General features: G+C 37.5%; 1 protein-coding gene and 1 long non-coding RNA gene across 2 annotated transcripts; both read left to right on the forward strand.

Annotated features, from left to right (window-relative positions):
• Positions 1-1,449: 1,449 nt before the first annotated feature.
• Positions 1,450-3,187, forward strand: LOC113080871 (uncharacterized). The gene is made up of 3 exons (XR_003282038.1): positions 1,450-1,957; positions 2,845-2,895; positions 3,114-3,187. It is a non-coding gene; the product is annotated as an uncharacterized LOC113080871 (long non-coding RNA).
• Positions 3,188-3,206: 19 nt separating this feature from the next.
• Positions 3,207-19,526, forward strand: LOC113080870 (uncharacterized). The gene is made up of 6 exons (XM_026252920.1): positions 3,207-3,354; positions 3,497-3,655; positions 3,797-3,889; positions 4,282-4,414; positions 19,235-19,292; positions 19,388-19,526. The coding sequence occupies exons 1-6, from the start codon at positions 3,316-3,318 to the stop codon at positions 19,524-19,526; spliced, it is 621 nt and encodes a 206-aa protein (XP_026108705.1). The 5' UTR covers positions 3,207-3,315.
• The last annotated feature ends 2,035 nt before the right edge of the window (positions 19,527-21,561 follow it).

Raw genomic sequence — 21,561 nt, forward strand, 5'->3', positions numbered from 1 at the left:
CCTGTAGCTTTCTCTTTTTCAGTTTTATCACGTGATAGAAAGTCTAAGGCCTTTTCAAGCCGAAGGGCAAACTCATCTAATCTGTGGCCTATTATGCATCAAACTAAGATCGATGTAAAGACACAAAGCACTGCCATCAAGTTAGCATTTTTAAACATTCGCTCACTAAAAAATAAATCATTTCTAATCAATGACTTTATAACCACAATCTGGATTTTATGTTTCTAAACGAAACATGGCTAGAAGACAGCTGCAATGCAACAGTCCTCAATGAGACAGCCCTTCCTAACTTTACTTTCATGAGTGTCTGCAGGACTGTTAGGAGAGGTGGAGGTGTAGCTGCTCTATTTAAAGATGTCTCTCAATGCAGGCAAGTGTCATTTGGTCAGTACTTGTCTTTCGAATATCTAGGGATTGTGCTGAAAGGTGCTCCATGCATTCTGTTTATTATTATTTACAGGCCTCCAAAATGCTCTCCAGCCTTTGTTGAAGAGGTCACAGAAATGTTATCAATGATTATCTCAGACTTTGACTGCTTTGCTATTGCAGGGGATTTTAATCACATAGATAATGCAGAAAACAAAACTACAAAAGAGTCATACTTAGAAGAGAGAGGCTATTATGTGAGTCTAAGAGACCCCACAAGGGTCAATTCTTGCACCGCTCCTGTTTAGCCTGTATATGCTCCCACTAAGTCAAATAATGAGAAATAACCAAATTGCCTATCACAGCTATGCTGATGATAACCAGATTTTACCTAGCCTTATCTCCAAATGACTACAGCCTCATTGACTCCCTCTGCCAATGTATTGATGAAATTAATATTTGGATGTGCCAGAACTTTCTTCAGTTAAACAAGGAAAAAAGTTAAGTTATTGCATTTGGAAACAAAGATGTTTTCAAGGTGAATGCAAACTTTGAGTCAACAACTAAAACTGACTTCGGGTCAACAACTAAAAATCAAGTCAGTAATCTTGGTGTGATTCTGGAGACTAAATCAGCATACTATCATCTAAAAACAGTCAAGACTAGGAGAAACTTATTCATGCCTTTATCACCAGCAGGGAGGACTATTGTAATGGGCTCCTCACGGCCTTCCCAAAAAGACCATTAGACAGCTGCAGCTCATCCAGAATGCTGCTGCCAGGATACTGACTAGAACCAGAAAATCTGAGCATATCACACCAGTCCTCAGGTCCTTACACTGGCTTCCAGTTACATTTAGGATTGATTTTAAAGTACTTTTACTCGTCTATAAATCACTAAATGACCCAGGACCGAAATATATTGCAGCTATTTTTACTGAATATAAACCTAACAGAGCACTCAGATCATTAGGATTGAGTCAGTTAGAAATACCAAGGGTTCACACAAAACAAGGGGAGTCCTCCTTTAGTTATGCTGCCTGCAGCTGGAATCAGCTTCCAGAAGAGATCAGATGCACTGTAAATGCAAACATGCTATTTAATTAAAAATATTAATTTGACTTTAATCAGTTTTTATCAACCTGCTATTTACACTTGCTTTTAGTAAGTTACTTGTACTTTGAGGTTGAAAAATCTTACCAGCTCAGTTTACTTGAGTTAGATTAATTTAGAAAAAGTAAGTTTATGATCTGTGGGCATGCGCAGATCAGTCCTCTCTACGCTAGACGGCGATATTTGTTCACCACTATGGCCCCGCCCTTCAATAGCTACTATTGGCCAGGCGCTTACGTACCTGATTTGTACAGGTCATATCCCCTGACCAACCTTAACCAATCCAGGTGAATTGCCTAACCCCAACCAATCAAGCTGCTTCGTAGGGCGGGTCTTGGCGTGGCGGGATTCGTAATTTTGCAGACATGTCACATCGTGCCTGCAACTGACCAAGTGGAGCTGGACCTAAACATCGCTTCAACGGCGCTTTTGTTTATCTTCATCATAACAGCGATTCTTGTGCTTGGCACACTCATTTGGTGAGTAAATATTTTAACCTTTTGCAGACCGTTTTGTTTCTGTACGTTAAATCAGCGTCAGTGTGTGCTTGCTAGTACTGATGTGTGTGTAGTAATGTCGGTTAAAGCTAGCTAACTAACATGGACATAACGTGGCTATATTTTGATGAAACTTGGTCAATACTTAATTATTTTTTCAATCCAAAACTTCCTCTGTGTTGAAAATAGGTAACTTTAAAGACTAGTCACTTTCAAATTGAGGAAAAACTTTAGTGTAACGGTCGCGGGCGTGCTCGTCAGGCGAACGTGCCCGCGCCCGCGCCCATCTGACTAGCATGATGACAAACTGATCCCGGCGGTTTGTGAGTTTACTGAGCTTTATAACTGTTGTTTATAAACTCAGGCAGAATATCAGAACAAGTCTGGATGTATCATTTTATTTTAAGATAGGCTGTAAAGTTAATAACAGTCTTGTCTTTATCAAAGACAGGATTACCACTGTGTTTCGACATATGATTGGGGATATCACGACAGTCAACTACGTTAACTTAATGTTATTTTATTTAACACTCAGCACTTAACACTAGTCGATATTCGTAGCTGTGCCGTTTCCATGGTTACCATGTGTAGTACCTAGATCAGACTCGGTACAGAGGAGTAGAGTCTCCCTGTCTGAAAATATTTTTACACTCTGTTTATCATAGCCTGTTATGAATGTATTTGCTGGCATACTCAGTGGCTTACATTATTCTTTAAGGTCATCTTGTACATATGTACATTTTAATACTGGGAACTGTCATTGTGGGTTATAGGCTTATGTTATAGTTTTCACATGTACTTGTATTTGAGTTGTGGTGAGCTATGGTTGTGTTAAAATGTTGTATTATTTTTTAATTGTCCCCTTCCAGGCTCAAGCAGATGGTGATCAATCCACACATAGGTAGTCCCAGCAGTAAAAGGTATTTTAAAATAATAACTGTATTATTATTGCATGATAAAGAAAAAGTTATGCTTACATCAGAGCAGTTGGATTACAACAAAAGAAAATCAAATTAAATCATTATTGTGTGCTAAAATTAATTCATCATTATAGTATATTTCATCATACAGAATATTTTGTGCATATTTTGAATTTCAAATATTTGATGTAATTAGTATTTCTGGACTGTCTCTATAGATACTGTGGGTTCGACTTATAGCCCATTAAGATGATGACTTCAGCAGTGTTGCACAAGCACTGATCAGAAAATAGCCCTGCCTTGCTGAGCCTGGACCACACAAATGGTATGGCTGGATAAACAGCCTTAAATTTAAGATGGCCAATTATCGCACAAAGTTTCGAAAAGCTGGATGTGAGGATGTAGCAATCCTGGTTGAAAATGGTTGAACGATGGCCAGCACTCTTCACAGAGAGACAGGTAAGCTATTTTGATTCTCAACCAATAAAATAATGCAAATCAAAAATAAATTCAAGGTGTGTGGCTAGAAATCCAAACACTTGTTGGAATGTTAATACCTCTGCCACCTCTCCATCCCTACCCACCCCTCTCTCTACTTCAGGTGTTTGCTGAGTTTAATAGAATCGCCAGTAAGAATCTTGAGGGAGACTTTTTTGAGGCTCTGGACCAGTACACGCCACGTTTCATCAAACTCTTCAAAACAAAGAAGGGAACTGTTGGTCAGAAACTCAGGGAGCTGATTCAGCACATAAGCTGTAAGGTAAGTAGGTTCATTTTGCTTTTGATCTGTATGATAGTTCATCAAATGAGCCGATTCAGACCGACCTATTTTATTTCCTGTCTGCTTGTGTCTTGCAAATTACTCTGTTAACTGGTCCATTCTCTCTCTGTGTATCATTAGACACCAGACGTGACAGTACTTCACTCTGTTGTCCTCAAAGGCATTCCCATTTTACTCTGTGATGAATCCAGTGAATTCTACAAGACCTGCTCTGTAAGTACTTGCACATAAGAAAAGTTTGTCTGCATGAATATAAAACTATACCTGTGTTGACATAGAATATGTAATTCTATCCGCTCGATATACAATAAACATTTTGTACAGTGACTGATGTATTTTGTATAGCAATACCTCTACAACTAATCTGAGAGATATGTAAACAGCTAGTAAATAAAAATAAAATTTTCCACATAAACGTTATACACATTCATAAATTTAAAATCTAAGGAGTTGGAGTCTAGGTTGAAAAGTTTTTGTTTGCTTTATTGTAACAATCCAGTGTGAAAACATATTTAAAGCCATATTCTCTGATAACATTACAACACTAAAAATAAATGTTTTAGAATAGCATAAACTGCAATGCTGAAGAATGTGTTTCTTTGTAGGATACAACGAGAGACGAGGCCCTAGAATGCATCACTGTTGGTGTGCTGAAAGTTGTCAGTGAAGATAGTCCTCATGAGGGTCAAAGCTCAGTGGACCTCCAGCCCATCTCCACTGCCATCATTCTGGAGGGAGGTATTGTCATGGATCATATTAAAAACTTGCCTCAGGCAGTTTGTCTGTTGTTTGGACTTACATATGTATTGCATTTGGATTACCCAAAATGCATGGCAAATACACTCCACTTCATTCAGACTGTGATGCTTGGACTGGGAAAGAAAAAACTCCCATCAAAACTGTTAACTCTGAAGAACAGTCTTCTGGGTTAGAACAGTAAAGAGCTGTCAGATAGCACTTTGTAAGCTTTGCAGCCATTAATGTTCTCCTGTTATCAGAGAAAGTTTGATGCTTTCATGCAACTGTTCACGCTAATTTACAATCTCATTTTAAAAAAGAAAAGAAAAATTCCATTGAAGTCTGTACCACGTTATGCAGGTATGCTAATGGTGGAAATAGAGCTGTTTGCAAAGTGTGGTTAGTTATTATTAGATGATAATGTCAGAAAATAACCTAGCAAGGTTGTCCTGTTTACATTTGTGTTTTTGGAAAACTTTTAATAGTTTTAATGTAGTACAAATACAAACCCCAAGGACTGATTTTTTTTTCTTTGTGGTGGTTTAATCTTTGGACTGTTCAATTTGAGAAACAAAAGCATTTGTTGTACTTACAGCTTTGATCAGAAATGCACTGATTTTTCCATGCACTGAAGTCCTGTAGTTATCAGGTTTTTACCTGTTTAATATTGGGAGACTCTTATTAGCTCACAGAAATGTGGTTTTATTTTTTATATTTTTCCTTTATTTTCTACAGTTAAATCAAACAACAACTTTGTTGTTTAACTGCTGTTTGTACTTGAATGTGCATTGAATAAATGTTGTAATGGAGCACCCATTGAGTGTTCTTTTAAAGTATATGTTTGTGGTGTGTTTGCCTTTATCAGATAGTAACAGCAAAAATAGATAAAGAGAGAAAAAAGGTCACAGGTTGGACCCAAACCTGGGCAGCTGCAACAAGGACCCATTCAAGGAAATTGGTTTCTTTAATTTAAGTGAACTTGAAAAAAAGAGTGCGCAGAACTAAAAATGTTAAGTTGTAGTTATTTAGTAATTCTAAGTGGGTTTAAATTTATATCAAGCAATCCACACAAAATGAAAAAATTAAGTTAACACAAATCATGTCTATTAAGTTACATGAACATAAAAAAACGTATTAGTGGTACTACTTGATTTAGTACTGCACACTTAAAATAAACAAGCTTTTCTAACTCACTTATCTTAAGCTTACTTTGCTTAATTTTTTTGAGGCAATGAGTTTGCATACTTTTTTTAAGTAAGGTCAACTAATTACATTTTACAGTGTGTGCTAAAACACTAGTCACATTTAAATCTAGATTAAAATCCCATCTGTTTAGCTGTGCATTTATTGAATGAGCACTGTGCAATGTCCGAACCGATTGCACTGTATTTTCACAAATAATTACAAAGATACAACAAATAACACATTGAATTAAACTGAATTAAATGTTATTAGAATATATATATATATATATATATATATATATATATATATATATATATATATATATATATATATATATATATAATGTGGGCAAATCCAACTTTTAAAATAATGACAGTTTCCGAACAAGGTTTCTTGAACACTCCCCCTCACCTGAAATTACACTTCACCTTCAGCAGATGGTCCTTATCTGGCTAAAAGGAGTTTGAATCATGCTTTTGTCATTTCTAGGACCTGTTCTTGTCCTCTCTTTATCATCCTTATAAATAATAGTAACAAAAATGTAAAAAATGCATTGTTTTTCCTTAATAATGCCAAAAGAACAACCTAACCGTAAAGCACCAGCAAAAATACAGGTGCAGAAATGCAGAAATAATGTAAGACAGGCATCTATTACAGATGCTTCTGTAACAGATTAGCACACACTTCAAAAACAACATGCACACAGCCGTACAGCGATGGTATTCCTCCTGCGGCTGCAGCAGGGACAGTACTATTAGTATTCCACACACTGTTATTTTAATATATCACCACATTAAAATACATTTCCCTTAGAGCCATAGAGAAAGGGGATTGTATAATGGCAGGGCAGACCTCTTTCTTTTTCAGATGTGTCATGTATCACCATCTCCATGGTGTCAGGTAAATCAGATTCATTTAAAGAGCATTCCTACCTGCAGGGCTCAAACCTGATCACATACAATCACCTGCTCCCTCCCCCTCCCCATCCACTGTAGCCTGTAGTGTCTATTGATTTCTCTGAAGCTCAGCGGTGACCCCCTGACCAGCCACCTGCTTCAGGCTCAAATCACTTTGTGGCTTCTATTATTGCTCCTGGTGGCCTACGTGCCAGCGGTTCTGTTCTTTCTCTGTACACTAAGAGAAAAAAATCGTATTTATTTATTTTCTAGTACAAATACTGAAGTATCATTTAAACTAAATAAATGTACCTGGGAAGCAACACTGCTTAAGATTTAAGGCTTGTTTTCACAGACTATTTCCTGAATATAGTTATGCTTTGTGTTATTGCACTGGCATAAAATGTTTTACTCAATTAAAATTGTGCTTGTTTATGTTTGTTTATATTTAAAAACATGTAGGGACAATGAATATAAGGATTTTGAACGCTCGACAGAAAAGATAAACATCTATTATTTATCATACTAGCAGACTGTGATTCAGTGGAGCCAGTTGGTCAAAATAACTGAGTAGTTACCATCTTTCATGACAACAGCAAGCATTTTGTGAATCCACCATTGAACTCCCTGAGATTAGAGAAGTAGTTGCCAGTAAAATTGTGAAAATAAATAAATAAAATTGGCGTTGGTACAGTTAATTGGTAAATTATTTTAACCATTGTTTTTTGCAGCCTCATCTTTCAGAAGTGAAAATTGATGTTTCACAGCATAGGATACAGCGCTTTCCCAACATGATGATTACCCCACGAACAAGCTACAGTGGTTTTGTGGGCGGGTCAAGTTGTACACAGTCTGCCAACATAGACCATAGACAGGCATTATGCAAACGTGTTACCCTGTGAGCTGTCACGGAAGTGGGATTGGAATTACCGAGGACTCATTTAGGCTGTTCAGAGTCAATTATTTCATTAATTCGTTGTGCACTTTCGGTTTCACAACTTTGCAGATCGTTTACTTACAGCTACATAACACACTGCATATTCAAAACGGTATAATGGGGCACTTTAAAAGATAAGGTAAGAAAACAACAACACATTTTTTATGAATTTGATAATGAAAACATTTTCTTTCAATTTCATTAAGTACAGATTCTGTGTGTACCTGTTGGCAAAAATCTGGAATGACTGATCCTCTAGTACTTTTTATCACAATAAGAAAGTTTTTTCAGTGCATATATGAACATATGCAGTAAATGTAAAAAATACAGGGTGTAAAATGAGCTTCAAAGAGGAAACAGCACTGAATTTAGCAGTGGATAAACAGCAGAGCAGTGACTTAACCAGTAACTCCCTTAAACTTTCTGCAATATTGGAGGAATGGACCCTGAACTGTTTCCATCACTGGAAAATTATAAAGCTTATATGAGAATCTGGGGCAAAGGGTCAAATAATTCAATGCCTCATTCATGGTAAGCTTGACTAGTAATTCAACTGAATCTAATGTGGCAGTTGATGGATTTTTCACTTCATTTCTCTCTCTCTCTCTGGATTGTCTCAGTTAGAACGTAGATGAACTCTGTCTGTGAAATAAACACTTTTCTACATCTGAAACTTGTGCTGTAATTGGTGCTCTGGAAACCCTCAAAGAGGTCAGATCATGATATATCTTGATCTTCTGAAATCAAAAACTGACAAATTATGTAAAAGCTGAAGTATTATGTAAAATTAGTCTAATCTTCACAATGCAGAGCTGGTGACTGTCTTGATAACTAAAGCATTGATTCATTCAGCAATGAAACTACTCTTTGAGTGTCACTGTCTTTAAGTGATAAATGAAATCATTGACTGATTCGTTTAAAACACTGATTCACCCAGGAACAAATCTGTTTTCATGAGTAAGTCACTAAATCATTGACTAAACAGATTCAATCTTAACACCGATTCATTCATAAACAAAACAAGTGACTGTGTTAATGAATGAATCGTTGAATGATTCACTAAACTGGTTCGTTAAAAACATAGATTCATTTAGGAACAAACCAGGTGACATTATCAATAAGTCATTAATTCATTCACTAAACCAATTAATTTAAAACACTTCAGATGTTCACGTCAAAATCCTAGCAGATTTATTTAAAACAATGATTTATTGGTGGAGGGGGGGGGGTGCTACAAGTTGATCACATAAGAATGTGACAATCAAAATAGTGTCTACACAATTGACTTAATACTGACTTCTAGTTTATGAGGTTTGCAACACTGGCAATCTCACTGAACTGATCTGAATCAACAATGAACTGACTTGAGCTGAAAAAAGCCACTATTGTCTTCCATTTTATAATTTATCACTGTTAATTTCTTGTTTTTCAATGAAGCAGTCTTTTTCTTCACAACTTCTTTCTCAAACTTCACAACTTCACAAGACTTTCTCAAACTGCTGTTGAACAATATGGCAACAAAGAAAATACAATCATGGACATACTGTACATACAAACAATGCAACTACTGGAAGAATCAGTCAGGCCACCCAACATCTACATACCTTCTACAGTATATCACTGCCATTGCACAAAATCGTATCAGTACTTTAGTAATTTACATTTAATTCTGGAATTAAAGTGGTTCGAAAGGCCCTATTGTTATAGACTTCTTCACAACAGATATAGCCTTTGAGATTAATAAAAGTATTGTGGGGCCTTGAGGCTGAACCATTTTTAAATAATGCAGCGCCAAAGTCACATGAATATTCCTACAAACCGTGATGGTTTGCTGAGGTGTCGAAACAGGAAAAAGACAGGAAGGGCAGAGTCCGTGTGAAGGGTAAAGACCCCCTACTGTACATTCCCTCCATGGAGGGCACAGCTGTCTGCCAAATAGCCCACTTATACCCACACTGGGCATCCATGCCAGGGCAAATCACTCTACCCACACGCACTATAATTACAGCTGCATTCTGATGCGCATCTCTTCCACTCAAACACGCTGAAGCAGACAGACATCAACACATAAAAAATTTGGGTTATCGCCACAGTTAACCTTACATGATCCTGGTCTCTCCCTCCCCTACTTGCCATTCCACTCCATTTCTCATCTAGCCACACACACACAAACACACTTCTAGTCTCTAGCTGATCACACCACCCTGGGCTGCCATTTCTGTTCATCATGCAACAAAGCGAGGGTGTTTTATTCCTCTCTCTCTATTCCCCCAAATCATTTCACTCCAATTTAATCCTGATGGTCTTTGGAATTGCCTTGTTCCATTAAACCCACTTTGTGCCACTTTGCTATTAGCAGCGTGCCGATTCAGTGGCTGTCATTAAACTGGGGAGGGACTTAGCTAAATCTGCCAGGGCTCATCCAAGTATCTCACTGTCAAGTGATTCTGTGTGTGTGTGTGTGTGTGTGTCCACAAGTTAAATCTAAGTCTTCTCCGTGTGAGGGTATCTCATTTAAAGACACTGGATTATCAGACACCACCTTCTAATAAGACCCCATCAATTCCGAGAAGGCCATCTTGCCTGGCTCTTATCTGCCACAGTCTAATGTCATTAACACGTCAAGTTAATTGAAGACTTACTATCTTAATGGTTTCACACACACATAATGTGGATAGGGAGTGTCTAATCTTTGTTTTTCAATCTTGGGAGATCTGTGAAAGAAAAAGCTGGAGATCTTGTGGTGTTGGGAGACATACTCACACACAGCGGTCTGCTGACCATGCTGCCTGAGTCTAGAGTAAAAAGAATCAAATGGTTCTAGAGAGAGATCAGTGAAGTGTGAAACACCACAATGAGACAAATGACCTTGGGGATCAAGATTTTAGAGGAAAGGAGAGCAAGAGAGCAACTGATTTGATGAAAACAATGGGGAAAAATAAATGACTCCACAGGTTTACAAGGGAAACATTTTACAAACTAAACACAGTAATGACTGAAATAACGAGGTCGTGAGGAGTATGTGATCTCTATCAAATCACAGGGATTTCAGTATGGACTTAAGAAAATAATAGTGAGAAATTGTCCACCTAAATATGAAAATTCTGTCATAATTTACTCTCTTTCTCATGCTGTTCCAAATCCCAATGACTTTCTTTCTTTGGTGGAACCTAAAAGAAGATATTTTAAGAAATATCTCAAGTCAACAGTAACCAAAATTGTCTGGTTATCAACAGTGTTCAATACATCTTCCGCAAAATAAAGGAATTCATACAGGTTTGGAACAGCAAGAGTGTTAGTAAATGAAAGAATTTTAAATTTTGGGGTTAATTATCTCTTTTCTCCTCAAATTGTTCCACGATCATATGAGCTGATTTAGATTATACACACAGTAGTTCTAAACTGTTTCTGTATGTCAAAAATTGCACGTTGTTTCCATATGTATTTTTTCTAAGCAATTTTTGGAGAAACATATGGCTGAGTAAACTAAGAATTTCATTTAATTTTAAAATGAACTCTCTCTCATGCCATTCTGCAATCTCTACATTCATCCATCTAATCCCTCCCTCTTTCTTTCTCCACATATCCCTCCACCTTTTCTCTGGTGCATGCTGCAATGCCAGGATGGCAGTTTAATATGGCCCCGCTCAAACACGCACACATGCACACAAGCGCTCTAAAATGACACGCACGGGTGCAATAGAGTGTCTGCGCATTAGACCCTGACTGCGCTCCAGAGACGGAGAGGCTGAGTGTTATCACAAGCAAAAGAGCCCTTGCTTTTATATCAAACACAAAAAAGGGAAAAACTACTTTTTTCATCTCTTTTTCGGCAAAGATATGTACATGCAACTCTGAATCCTTCCCTGCACACAGAGATAAGAGAAGGGAAAAACAGATTTGCAAAAGGAATTCCCCATACAAGCAAGAGACTGAAAAGGAGAGACGTGGAGTGCAGTTATTTCTAGCAGAACATGCAGCAGAGGAGAAGAGAAAAGCAATCGCTCTTGAGAGATGTATGTTCATTTCGAGCAAAGCCAGTGAGTAGATTTCCCAGGCAACTGTTCAAAAAACAGAATCAGTTTCCTGAAGTACAAGGGCAGAAGGTTTTGCAAGCAACATGAGAGCGAAATCTCTCCCGGCCTGGGCAATAAAGCCAGGAGACCGCCTGAGATGTTGTGCCATAGCTCTTTGACATGTAATCATTACGGAAACACCCAGTCTCCAGAGCTCAACGCTGGTCTTCTGTCTGTCCAGATGCATTTATGTTGATTCTCCTGAATACACACATCTACACACATTCCTGGATGGAGAATAGAGTGAGAAATACTGACAAAGACATGGAGAGAGAAAGATGGCGGCAGGTTGTAATAGTAGGTGTTGGATGCTTATGGTTGGCGCATCTGGATCTGGCGCCAGTGTGATATTTCTGGTCCAAATGAGCTGCGATCCAGCTGACACACCTTGGACAAACTCTCACGCCACAGATGTGGCCATGTCGCTCAAAGAAATGAATACTGCACACCCCTGAAAATCATGCTGTGACAACATACTGCACAACCCATTATAAAAAAGTAGTACACTTTATAATGCGTCTAAAAAGAGTATTTATTACAGAAATAATATATTTTAAAAGACTAGCCTATGCTTAAATTTGAACTGAATCTAATGTTTTCTGAAAAAAAAAATGTAATGATGAAAAATATAATAACAAATAGCCTACTCAAGTATTTTATATGTACAGTATGTGCTTTTAAGCTTACATTACAAAGTGCAAGGTGTACTGACAGACATGAAAGTCAAAAAGCCTTTTATTTTATTAATATGATAATATCTCTAAGTACAGGTTTAAAAAAGATTTACTTTTAAGATATGATATGCGCTAAAATTTTGGATGCACATCTGGTCTGTTATTGTTGAGGCCATTGAAAGTGCACTATTATATAAATATTGACAATAAAGGTCCAAAAATATTGCTGACTCATCTTGTTTTCAGAAGCGTGTCAATTTTAGTCCAATAACATGTTCTCTAGACTCCCTGTTAGATCACCTGACATCGTTTAGCAATAGCAAACTGGTTTTGTTGGGCTGTGAAGTCAATCAAAAGCAACTGTCCATTTAAGGTTTTCACACTTAAGTCTGACTGATTCCAAATCAGAATCAATTTGATATCCATTAAAAAAAATATTCAGTTGGTTATACATTATTTTAGTTTTATAATCCATTTTTAAATATTCCCTCTGCTAATGCTTTGAAAAAATCATTGCAGTTTGATTTCAGACTGATTCTAAGTTCTAACACATCTTTTTTTAACTATTCATTGACGGAGTCAATTGTCTCAGGGATTGGGCTACTTCGTTCACATAGGAACCGGTTCATAGAGTAATTTGTGAATCGGACAACACTAGTCAAATTTCATATGTTTGTTTTCTGTGCCTCCTGCAACTCAATAGAATGACATTTATTGCCATTATTTTGTGGAACGCAGTGTTTTTACTGCATCACATTCAAAACCAATCACAAACTTACATTCTAACAAATTACTTATTTTGATGTGCCGCTACAGATTGAACAGCGAAAGAGGACTAAAGAACAATGCAGTGAACCTTCTAACTCTGAACAGTATGAAAATATTAATAAAAAAAAATGAAAAAATGTAAAACCAACAGTGAATTAATCTTTTGACAGGAAATACATCAACATGCAATTTGTCAAACCATTTCATGGGTTTTTTTAAATGAAGGAACACACAGAGTTCAGGAATGTGAAGAACTTTGTCAACCTTGAGTGTCGTGAAACTACAATACTAAATATTCAGAGGTTTCTGCAGAATTCTGTGTGCAGATTCCATTAACGCCCGGCCTTGACTCGCTATTTATTGACATCATATTGATAAAGTATGACATGGATTAAATTAAACAACAGATTTCAGCAATTCATTTGTTCACTGAGAGAAAACCGAGTTAGCCATTTTGTGTCTTATTAGACAGGCGAAGTGTCATTATTCCTTAGTGTTTGACTACAGACCTGCCTTGTCTTGCCCTCGGGCTAACATCTGACAGAGAATACCACCAGCTGGCAGCATATGCACACCGTCATATTACAGACAAATCTACACTGACATTAGTAGAGCAAACCTCACGTCTTTGATTCTGAGTGTGCCTCTGTCCTAACATTCAACTGCACTCTCTTTCTCCAAGAGCGCATTACAGCTGCAACGCTCCAGCTCTGTGCAGCTCACCATGGAGAAATACAGGCTTTTCATTTCAGCTTGATAATGGTGCACGGGGAGGCCTGCGCATACTAAAGAGCTGAAGCCCACTCTAATATACAAGCAGACCGGGGCCCCACTGTGCAGGTCACGCTGAATCTTTTCTTTGCCTCCCTCTCTCTAGTGGATGAGAGACAACAGATTAAACCAGATGAAAAGACAGTAAGAACAGAATTAATCAAATACAATTTGTTGCTAGAAAAAAGTAATTCGGGTCCTTAGGTCTAGGGACCTTAGGGAACCATTTTGTTCCCTTTGATTTTCCAGCTAACTCTTAAAGGGACAGTTATCAAAAAAATATTTTTAAAAAAAAATAAATAAATATAATAACATTACTCACATTACCGTGGTTCAAAATTTTGCAGAATACAAATCATTGTTCAGCTGGTTTTGTCTATATAATGTAAGTTAGTGGATTCGCATTTCATTATTTTAATTTTGTGTTTGACAGAAGAAAGACAGTTTGGAACATGTAGGTTGGATAAACGATGACAGAACTACCATTTTTGGTTGAACTATCCCTTTAAGAAACACTAGAGAGATGGTTTTTCTTTGTTCTGGAAGCAGAAGTGGCACTCAGCAGGGATCAAATAAGGTCTTCCTGATGCCATGTGGACAACAACTGTTCATCTAAGTCGACAGAAAAGAAACGGCTGAAAATCAGTAGCATTCCTTATTTTGTTTAAACATTTGGGGTTAGTAAGATTTTTTTTTTGAAAAAGTAATACTTTGATTTATCAAGAATGGATTAAATGAATTAAAAGTGACTGTAAAGACATTTGTAATATGTAATTTCCTATTTAAAATAAATTCAGTTTTTTTTTTTAATTCATCAAAGAATTCTGGGGGTAATAAATGTTAATGTTAAGCTAATAAATGATTATTGAGCATCAATTCAGCATATTAGAAGGATCATGTGACACTGAAGACTGGAGTAATGATGCTAAAAATTCAGCTTTGCCATCAAAGGAATAAATATACTATAAAATATATTAAAACAGACAAATTAAATAAACTAAAATAGAAGCTGAAATAGAAAACAGTTATTTTAAAACTAATAATAATTCACCATTTTACTTGTTTTTCCTATATTTTTGATCAAATAAATGCAGACATGGTGAGCATAAGAGACTTCTTTAAAAACATTTACAAAATCTTACCGACCCCAAACTTGGTGGTGTATGTATACAAAAGAAAAAGAAAGAAAACCAGGGCTGAAAATATCATTCATTTCCTTTCTTTTCTTCTCATCTATCGGTTTCTTTCACTGTCTTTAAATGTCAGAGGAGAGAAGAGGTGCAAAACCACCAGGCTCTGGTGATGCACAGCATAAAACATGGCAAATAAATAGTGCCTCAAATAAAGAATCAGTCCCAGGTGAGTAGTCCTCGAAATGTGAGTGCAAGTAAATGAGAGTGTTGAAAGAATAGATTTAATTGAAGTGTTAATGTACTGAGACTGTCGCATGGCCTGTATTTCTGAGTTTCTCCCAGTCTTTGTTTGCAATGCAGCACATCAAATTGCTCTAGAGCGTGGCTCCCGTGGGACTAAATTATCAACCACTGACTTTTTGTCTGCCTTTTTACTCCCTTTTGTTTCTACGGGTAAGCTGGAGTCAGTGGAGCGTTGCGCACCTCTATACCGCAGTGAGAGATAGGACTGTATGCCCATTGAAAGCGAGTTCATTTGGTGGATTCAGTTTGAATATAATAAATAAAAAAGCATGGTTCTTTATTCATAGCTCAAGGAGGAATAGTCACAGGAGGAACCAGAAACTATGCGCTAAATGAAAAGCAGATATGGGGTCAAGACTTCAGACCCTGAAACCGCAGTCCTCTGCAGTCATTGTGCAACTGTTATGCAAATTGTTAGTTATGCACTTGAAGGCAGGTTCAATAAGAACAGAAGGCCAGAAAATGAAAATGTGAAAATATGAGAACAAAGTAAATATATGGGTAACACTTTAGTATAGGGTACAATTCTCACTAATAACTAGTTGCTTATTAGCATGCCTCATATTAACATATTGGCTGTTTATTAGTGCTTATAAAGTACATATAATGCATGACATCCATAATCGTCCCCAATACCCTAAACTTAACAACTGCCTTATAAACTATTAATAAGCAGCAAATTAGGAGTTAATTAAGGCAAAAGTCATAGTTAATGGTTAGTTAATAGTGAGAATTGGACCTTAAAATAAAGTGTGACCCCAAATAGACTTGCAGCCAGTTTATGGCAATTATAAGGAGATTATGGAACAGATGTTAGTGTGGCATTGCAGCATGTGGCACAAAGAGAACCACTGCTTCCACCTTGTACAACCTTTCTGCGTGTGCTCTGGACTAAAATCTAGTGAGCTGCCTATGGAGGCAGCATTTCCAAGGAATATTGTGGGTTCAGTACATGTTAAGAGTAATCGAGAGCATTTGCAACATAATGTTGATTAGTATAAAAAATTATTTCCACCTGGTCCTAATTTCTATAAAATAAGCCAATCTGTTAAAATAATCAGCAACATCATTCCTAAAATGACCAAGAACAACCATACAGCTGAAAAAAATCCATAGTAAAGTTACAATAAAGTTGTAACTGAAGAATTAATGTAAGTTGCTTTAACAAAATGATAGGCTTCATATTTCTGCTTTTAAATCCTACAAAAATGTGCCCATTCGCTCTAATTTTTTTAAAGAAAATGAGTAATGATTTTAAAAAAAAATCCATATTATACACATATATATATATAAACAAACCTAGAATAATCAATACAAGTCAATAAGCAAATATATTTAATAACAAAAAGTGCTGATCTAATAACCTAAAAATGAACTATTTTACCCAATATTTACGCATTTATGCAATTTTATTCATTGTTTTATGATGCTGGCTGAGCAATGTGCCAAACTCTTTTGAAATCAATTAGTCTGCAGTCAGTTATGAAGTTCCAAGACCATCAGAATAGGCAGCTCACTACACTCTTACAAATAAAGGTTCCCAAAGAAATATCACAGAACAACCATTTTTGGTTTCTGAAAGTACCTTTACGTGAACAGTTCTTAAACATTTGTTTCATAGTGTGAAGAACGTTTGAATATTCTAAAGAACCTTTTTCCACTTTTTAAAAACCTTTTGTTAATTAGAAATGTTAAAGGTTGTTCATTGAACCATAAATACCAATAACATAGTTTTTATTTCAAGAGCGTGGATTTTGGAATAGAACAACAGTGTCACACATGACACAGGGCCCTACAGACATTTATCATAGCACAGCATGACAACACAAAACACCAATATGCAAAGCATTCAGCAGAAGTGCCATTCTTTGAATTAAATTATCACTTTTACTAGTGGATTTAAATCGAAAGCTTCTGATGGGCCAAAACGTGGCAGCTGTGCCCTCAGGCTCGGTGTCATGTCCTCAGCCGGACGCCATCCAATGGATGAGGCCAATCCTGAGCTCTAATTAGCAGGAGGAGATAATGTCACACAGAACAGACAGATCAATACAGAGAACAAGGAATGGCAGTGGATGCCTCCTCTCTATCCCGGACAGATTTCCGGAAAGCGACATCCCCCGTGGAACAGCTCTACTTCAGGAATTCCCAGCAGCTTCTTCTCTAAAGAAAGACCCTAGGGGTGACATGCTGCTCTGGGGACCTTGGTTCTCATCTCAGTACATTCCTATAACAACCACCTCACAATGCAAAGTGCAACTAACACTTGAAATGTAGTTGCTCTGAAAAAAAAAATATATATCAATCAATTCAGGCCATTCTTTCCTTCACAAATACTGGGAACTAGTTTCAAACAGAAAAGTATCTAGAACAGCTTGGCTAGCCATTGAGTTCATACAAGTCAAATCAACAGGCAATACTATTTATTTCGCTCAAACATGCTTCCACTCCAGGGGTCTCAAATACGAACCCTACCTCTACATTACCTCAAAACAAACCCAGCTTGTAGAAGGAATAAATGAACACAGTGGAGGGAGCAAAACAATTTTGGCTTTGAGGGTTCCCACACTCATGCGCTGTTGCCTGTTGGGCCCATTCAGACAGAAGGGGAAGGCCGAACTACACACAGAAAAGTCCAGAACAGACCAGAATAAACCACCTTTACCACAGCTATAGTAACTATAGAACGGTGACATAATATGAGGTGATGGAAGAGTGTGCCATTTGGCACAGGTTGGCATAACAAGTCTGACCTGATTAAGGCACAAAAAACAAATTGCCCCTTTTTATGTATCCTCATTTGATCTATCTATCTATCATCTACCTACCTACAATGATGAAAAGCTTGACCAAAAAAAATAATTCACAAAAGAAGTGCTGGCTAAAAACACAAAAATTAATTTGTAATAGCATTCATCTAGAAAACAATCGTGAACTGATGGCTGAACCACACAAAAGATGTGTGACATATTAGCCACTGACCTAAAAACAAGGGGCTACCATTGAACACCTGACACCTGGATCAGTTCAGACACAACAAAGAAGCTGCATTTGTGAGTTTTCCTATATTTTCACACAAAACACTGTCATGCGTCTTTAATAAATGATGAAACAGTCACATGAACACTTGTTTTTTATCATACTAGGTACTTTCAAATGACTTCTGTTGTTTTTATATAAATGCAATGGTGTTTGCAACCCTTTAACCCTAGAGCGTACCCTCACACAACCTTTCTGCGTGCACATTAAAACATGATTGCATGTTTACCAAGCTTTCTTCCTCACACAGACGTTGGCTGGTCACCATAATGTAGGTTATTTTAGGTTTAACTAGAGTCTTCCTCACCGGACACTTCAGTCACTGGCGCTTTTGTCCTTCAGACGGAGCGCGCGGTCCACTCTTCTCAGTGGAACCGCACGGGAAGGTAACCGAAAGTCGCTGTCTTTTCGAGCCTTTTATTCCTTAGGAAACGCCGAGTTGTCCGTTTCCCGTTTCAAAACTACTCCTCAGTCCACATGTAGTCTGAGGAGGATGTTCTGTGTAAAAAGCAACGCATCATCGCGTGTTCTACCGCTTCAAACGCTGCGGGAACATACTCCTGCACTGCAACCGTTCAGAAAACGCCACGTAGAGATAAGTTTAACGCGGTCGCCGGTGACCCAAGTCAGTTGTCAGGTTCTTAGAGTGCGAGTAACGGAATTCTCGCCGCCCGGTGGTTCCCTGTCACACACTCAGTAACGCGCGCGCGCGCGCGCACACATACGGGCAGTGCGATTAATGCGGGCTTCCGAGCCCCTGCGGACCGATCAACCTGCCTGAACCACACAAACAAAATCTACACGTTTCTCCACGTTGCAATAAATGGAAACCTTACGGTACCGTGTCCTGAATCGGTACTCATGGGTTTTAACACTCGCGGGAATACCGAAAACCTCTTTCCACTGCGGCTTCTAATGAGTGCGCGCATATAGTACTTATATTGAGCGTGTATTAGACCTGTGCTCGGTGGTGAATGGAAAAGATGTTAAATGCGAAAGGTTGTAGTCAATCTCAGTTGATCAATTGCTCTCGCGCAGGGCAGAACATGGATGTCAATGCAGCAAACGCCGCTCCTCTCCATACGCGCGTGGACGCGTGATCACCGTCAACTGGTGGCAGTTGTCTCGTCTCATCTCCTCGCAAATCAGATGTGTGATAACTGTTTAATAATATCTCTCATATTGCTTTAGATGCGGGAATTCAATCAACCGACACAACTCCATCACCGAAGTGCAGGGATATATCCTCGCGTTCCACATGGACAAGTTTAATTTCAACAGCACCGACGCCGTTTTACTTTCCATATATCATCACAAACCACATCTTTGAGACAAACCCTCTTACCTTTAAACTGGTGCGTTCCGATCCCATACTTCTCGTGATAAAAATCCACGCGCAATCACTCCGTATCCAGTCTCTACCGTCTTGTAGAAGAGCCGTAATCCACTTTCCCATTCCGGGGACAGGCAGCCACAGACCTGGGCTACATCCTTTCTATCGCACACCAAAACTGATGGGATTTCTGCGCTTCTTTTCCGCTTTCCCCTGTTCTTTCTCTCCGCTGCTCCAGCTGAAGTTGCCTGGTTACCTCTCTCTAAAAGCGCCGCTCCCGCAGCCAATCACGAGCGCGAGTGCGCGTTAACCCGTCGCGCGCCGAGCTGTCCTGGTTTCTCGGTTTCAGGGGAAAACGCAAGAAGTGGGAGGGGTGAGCAAGAGTTTCCTATGCCAAAAAGCTAAGATGTGCAAAAGAATACAAAGACAGAAATGGATGCGAAGGATGCATCTGATTTGCTGAGACTTAACATATTGAGCGCTTCATTTATGCGTGTGGAACAGGTGCACGGGGGGCAAGGAAAAAAAAACTGAAACTGAACTAGATCCAGCGACGTTGGGTTTATGACAGCTAATAATCTTAAAGCAGCTATGCAGTGGCCATTAGAGAGTTGTGAGTTCTATTTTAACCTTCTGAGTCACCTCATCATGCAGAGTATTGATTTTAATTTCATCCTCTTCCCAGTTAGGGGCTGCCAAGTGCACTACACCCTTTTCACTCTTAATCACTGTAGACGGAACCAGGCAGGATCCGGCTTCATACTGACTCAAAACTACCATATGTGGACTACAAAACTCCAAATTGCCACCATGATCATTCCAAGACATTAAAAAAAAACTCTATGAATGTTCACAGCACTGTTTCAGAAGAAATGTTTACTGCAACCTCCATACCATTACATCACCAAGGACTGCAGGTCATTGCATGTCATGGTAGCAGGTAGCTTGTATAAATAGAATTCGGAATGCTGGAAATGTTAGAATTATGCCATGCACTTTGTTTAAGCTGAATTAAGCTCAGTGAAAGAATTTTTACTCTACTGTCCCACCCACTGATGTTGGTTAATCCTTCTGTACTGTCCACAGCTAAGAAGAAAGTGCAATAAAAATTGGTGTTAAATTTCATTCTCTCTCCTAAATCTTGTCCCCCTCTTTCTTGTTCTTTCTATCTTTTGCCTCCATCCATTCAGGAAGTTGAAGCATTTTATTGTTGATTGCACTATTTTATCATCTTTATTCATTTATTTATTAAATCTGTAAAATTATTGGATTTTATATACTAGATATAGAAATAGAAATATTATAATTTGAAATATAACGATTTTTTCATGATTTTATAAGGAGAGTTCACTCAAACATCTGTTGAACATAAAAAAATACATTGTGAAGAATGTGGGTAAACAAACAGTTAGTAGACACCTTCATAATATGGAAAAACACCATGGAAGTCTATGGGAACTCTTTGTCTTGTCAGCAATCTACTTTGTTAAACAGAAGAAACAAAATGAGTTGTGTGAGTACACAACATGAGTTTGAAACAAAATGATTTGTGAGAGTAAAAACGAAAAATAGACTTATCAAAAATAATAATAATAATAAATACAAATATATATATATATATATATATTTGTAGTAAACATGGAAAAACATGGAAATATCAGTGAACTTTAAAATTCTGATTTCCAAACCTAGAAAAGTCATAGAAAGGAATACAATCTTTAAAAAGTCATAGATAAACCATGGGCATTTCCATAATGAGTATGTTTCTCATTATGCTACGCTTTAAAAATGGACAAGACTGCATTTGCGAGCATAATCTCTATAAAATGTATATATATATATATATATTTATTTATTTATTTATTTTTTTTATTTTTTTTGTGGATATGTTTCTTTTCATAAGTTAATAACAAAACCCCCTTTAAAGTGTCAATATATCTAACATGCTATGCTATATGATATATATTTATATATATATATATATATATATATATATATATATATATATATATATATATATATATATATATAT

The sequence above is a fragment of the Carassius auratus genome, unplaced genomic scaffold, assembly GCF_003368295.1.
Source record: "Carassius auratus strain Wakin unplaced genomic scaffold, ASM336829v1 scaf_tig00032291, whole genome shotgun sequence".
In the NCBI taxonomy this organism is placed as follows: Eukaryota; Metazoa; Chordata; class Actinopteri; order Cypriniformes; family Cyprinidae; genus Carassius; species Carassius auratus.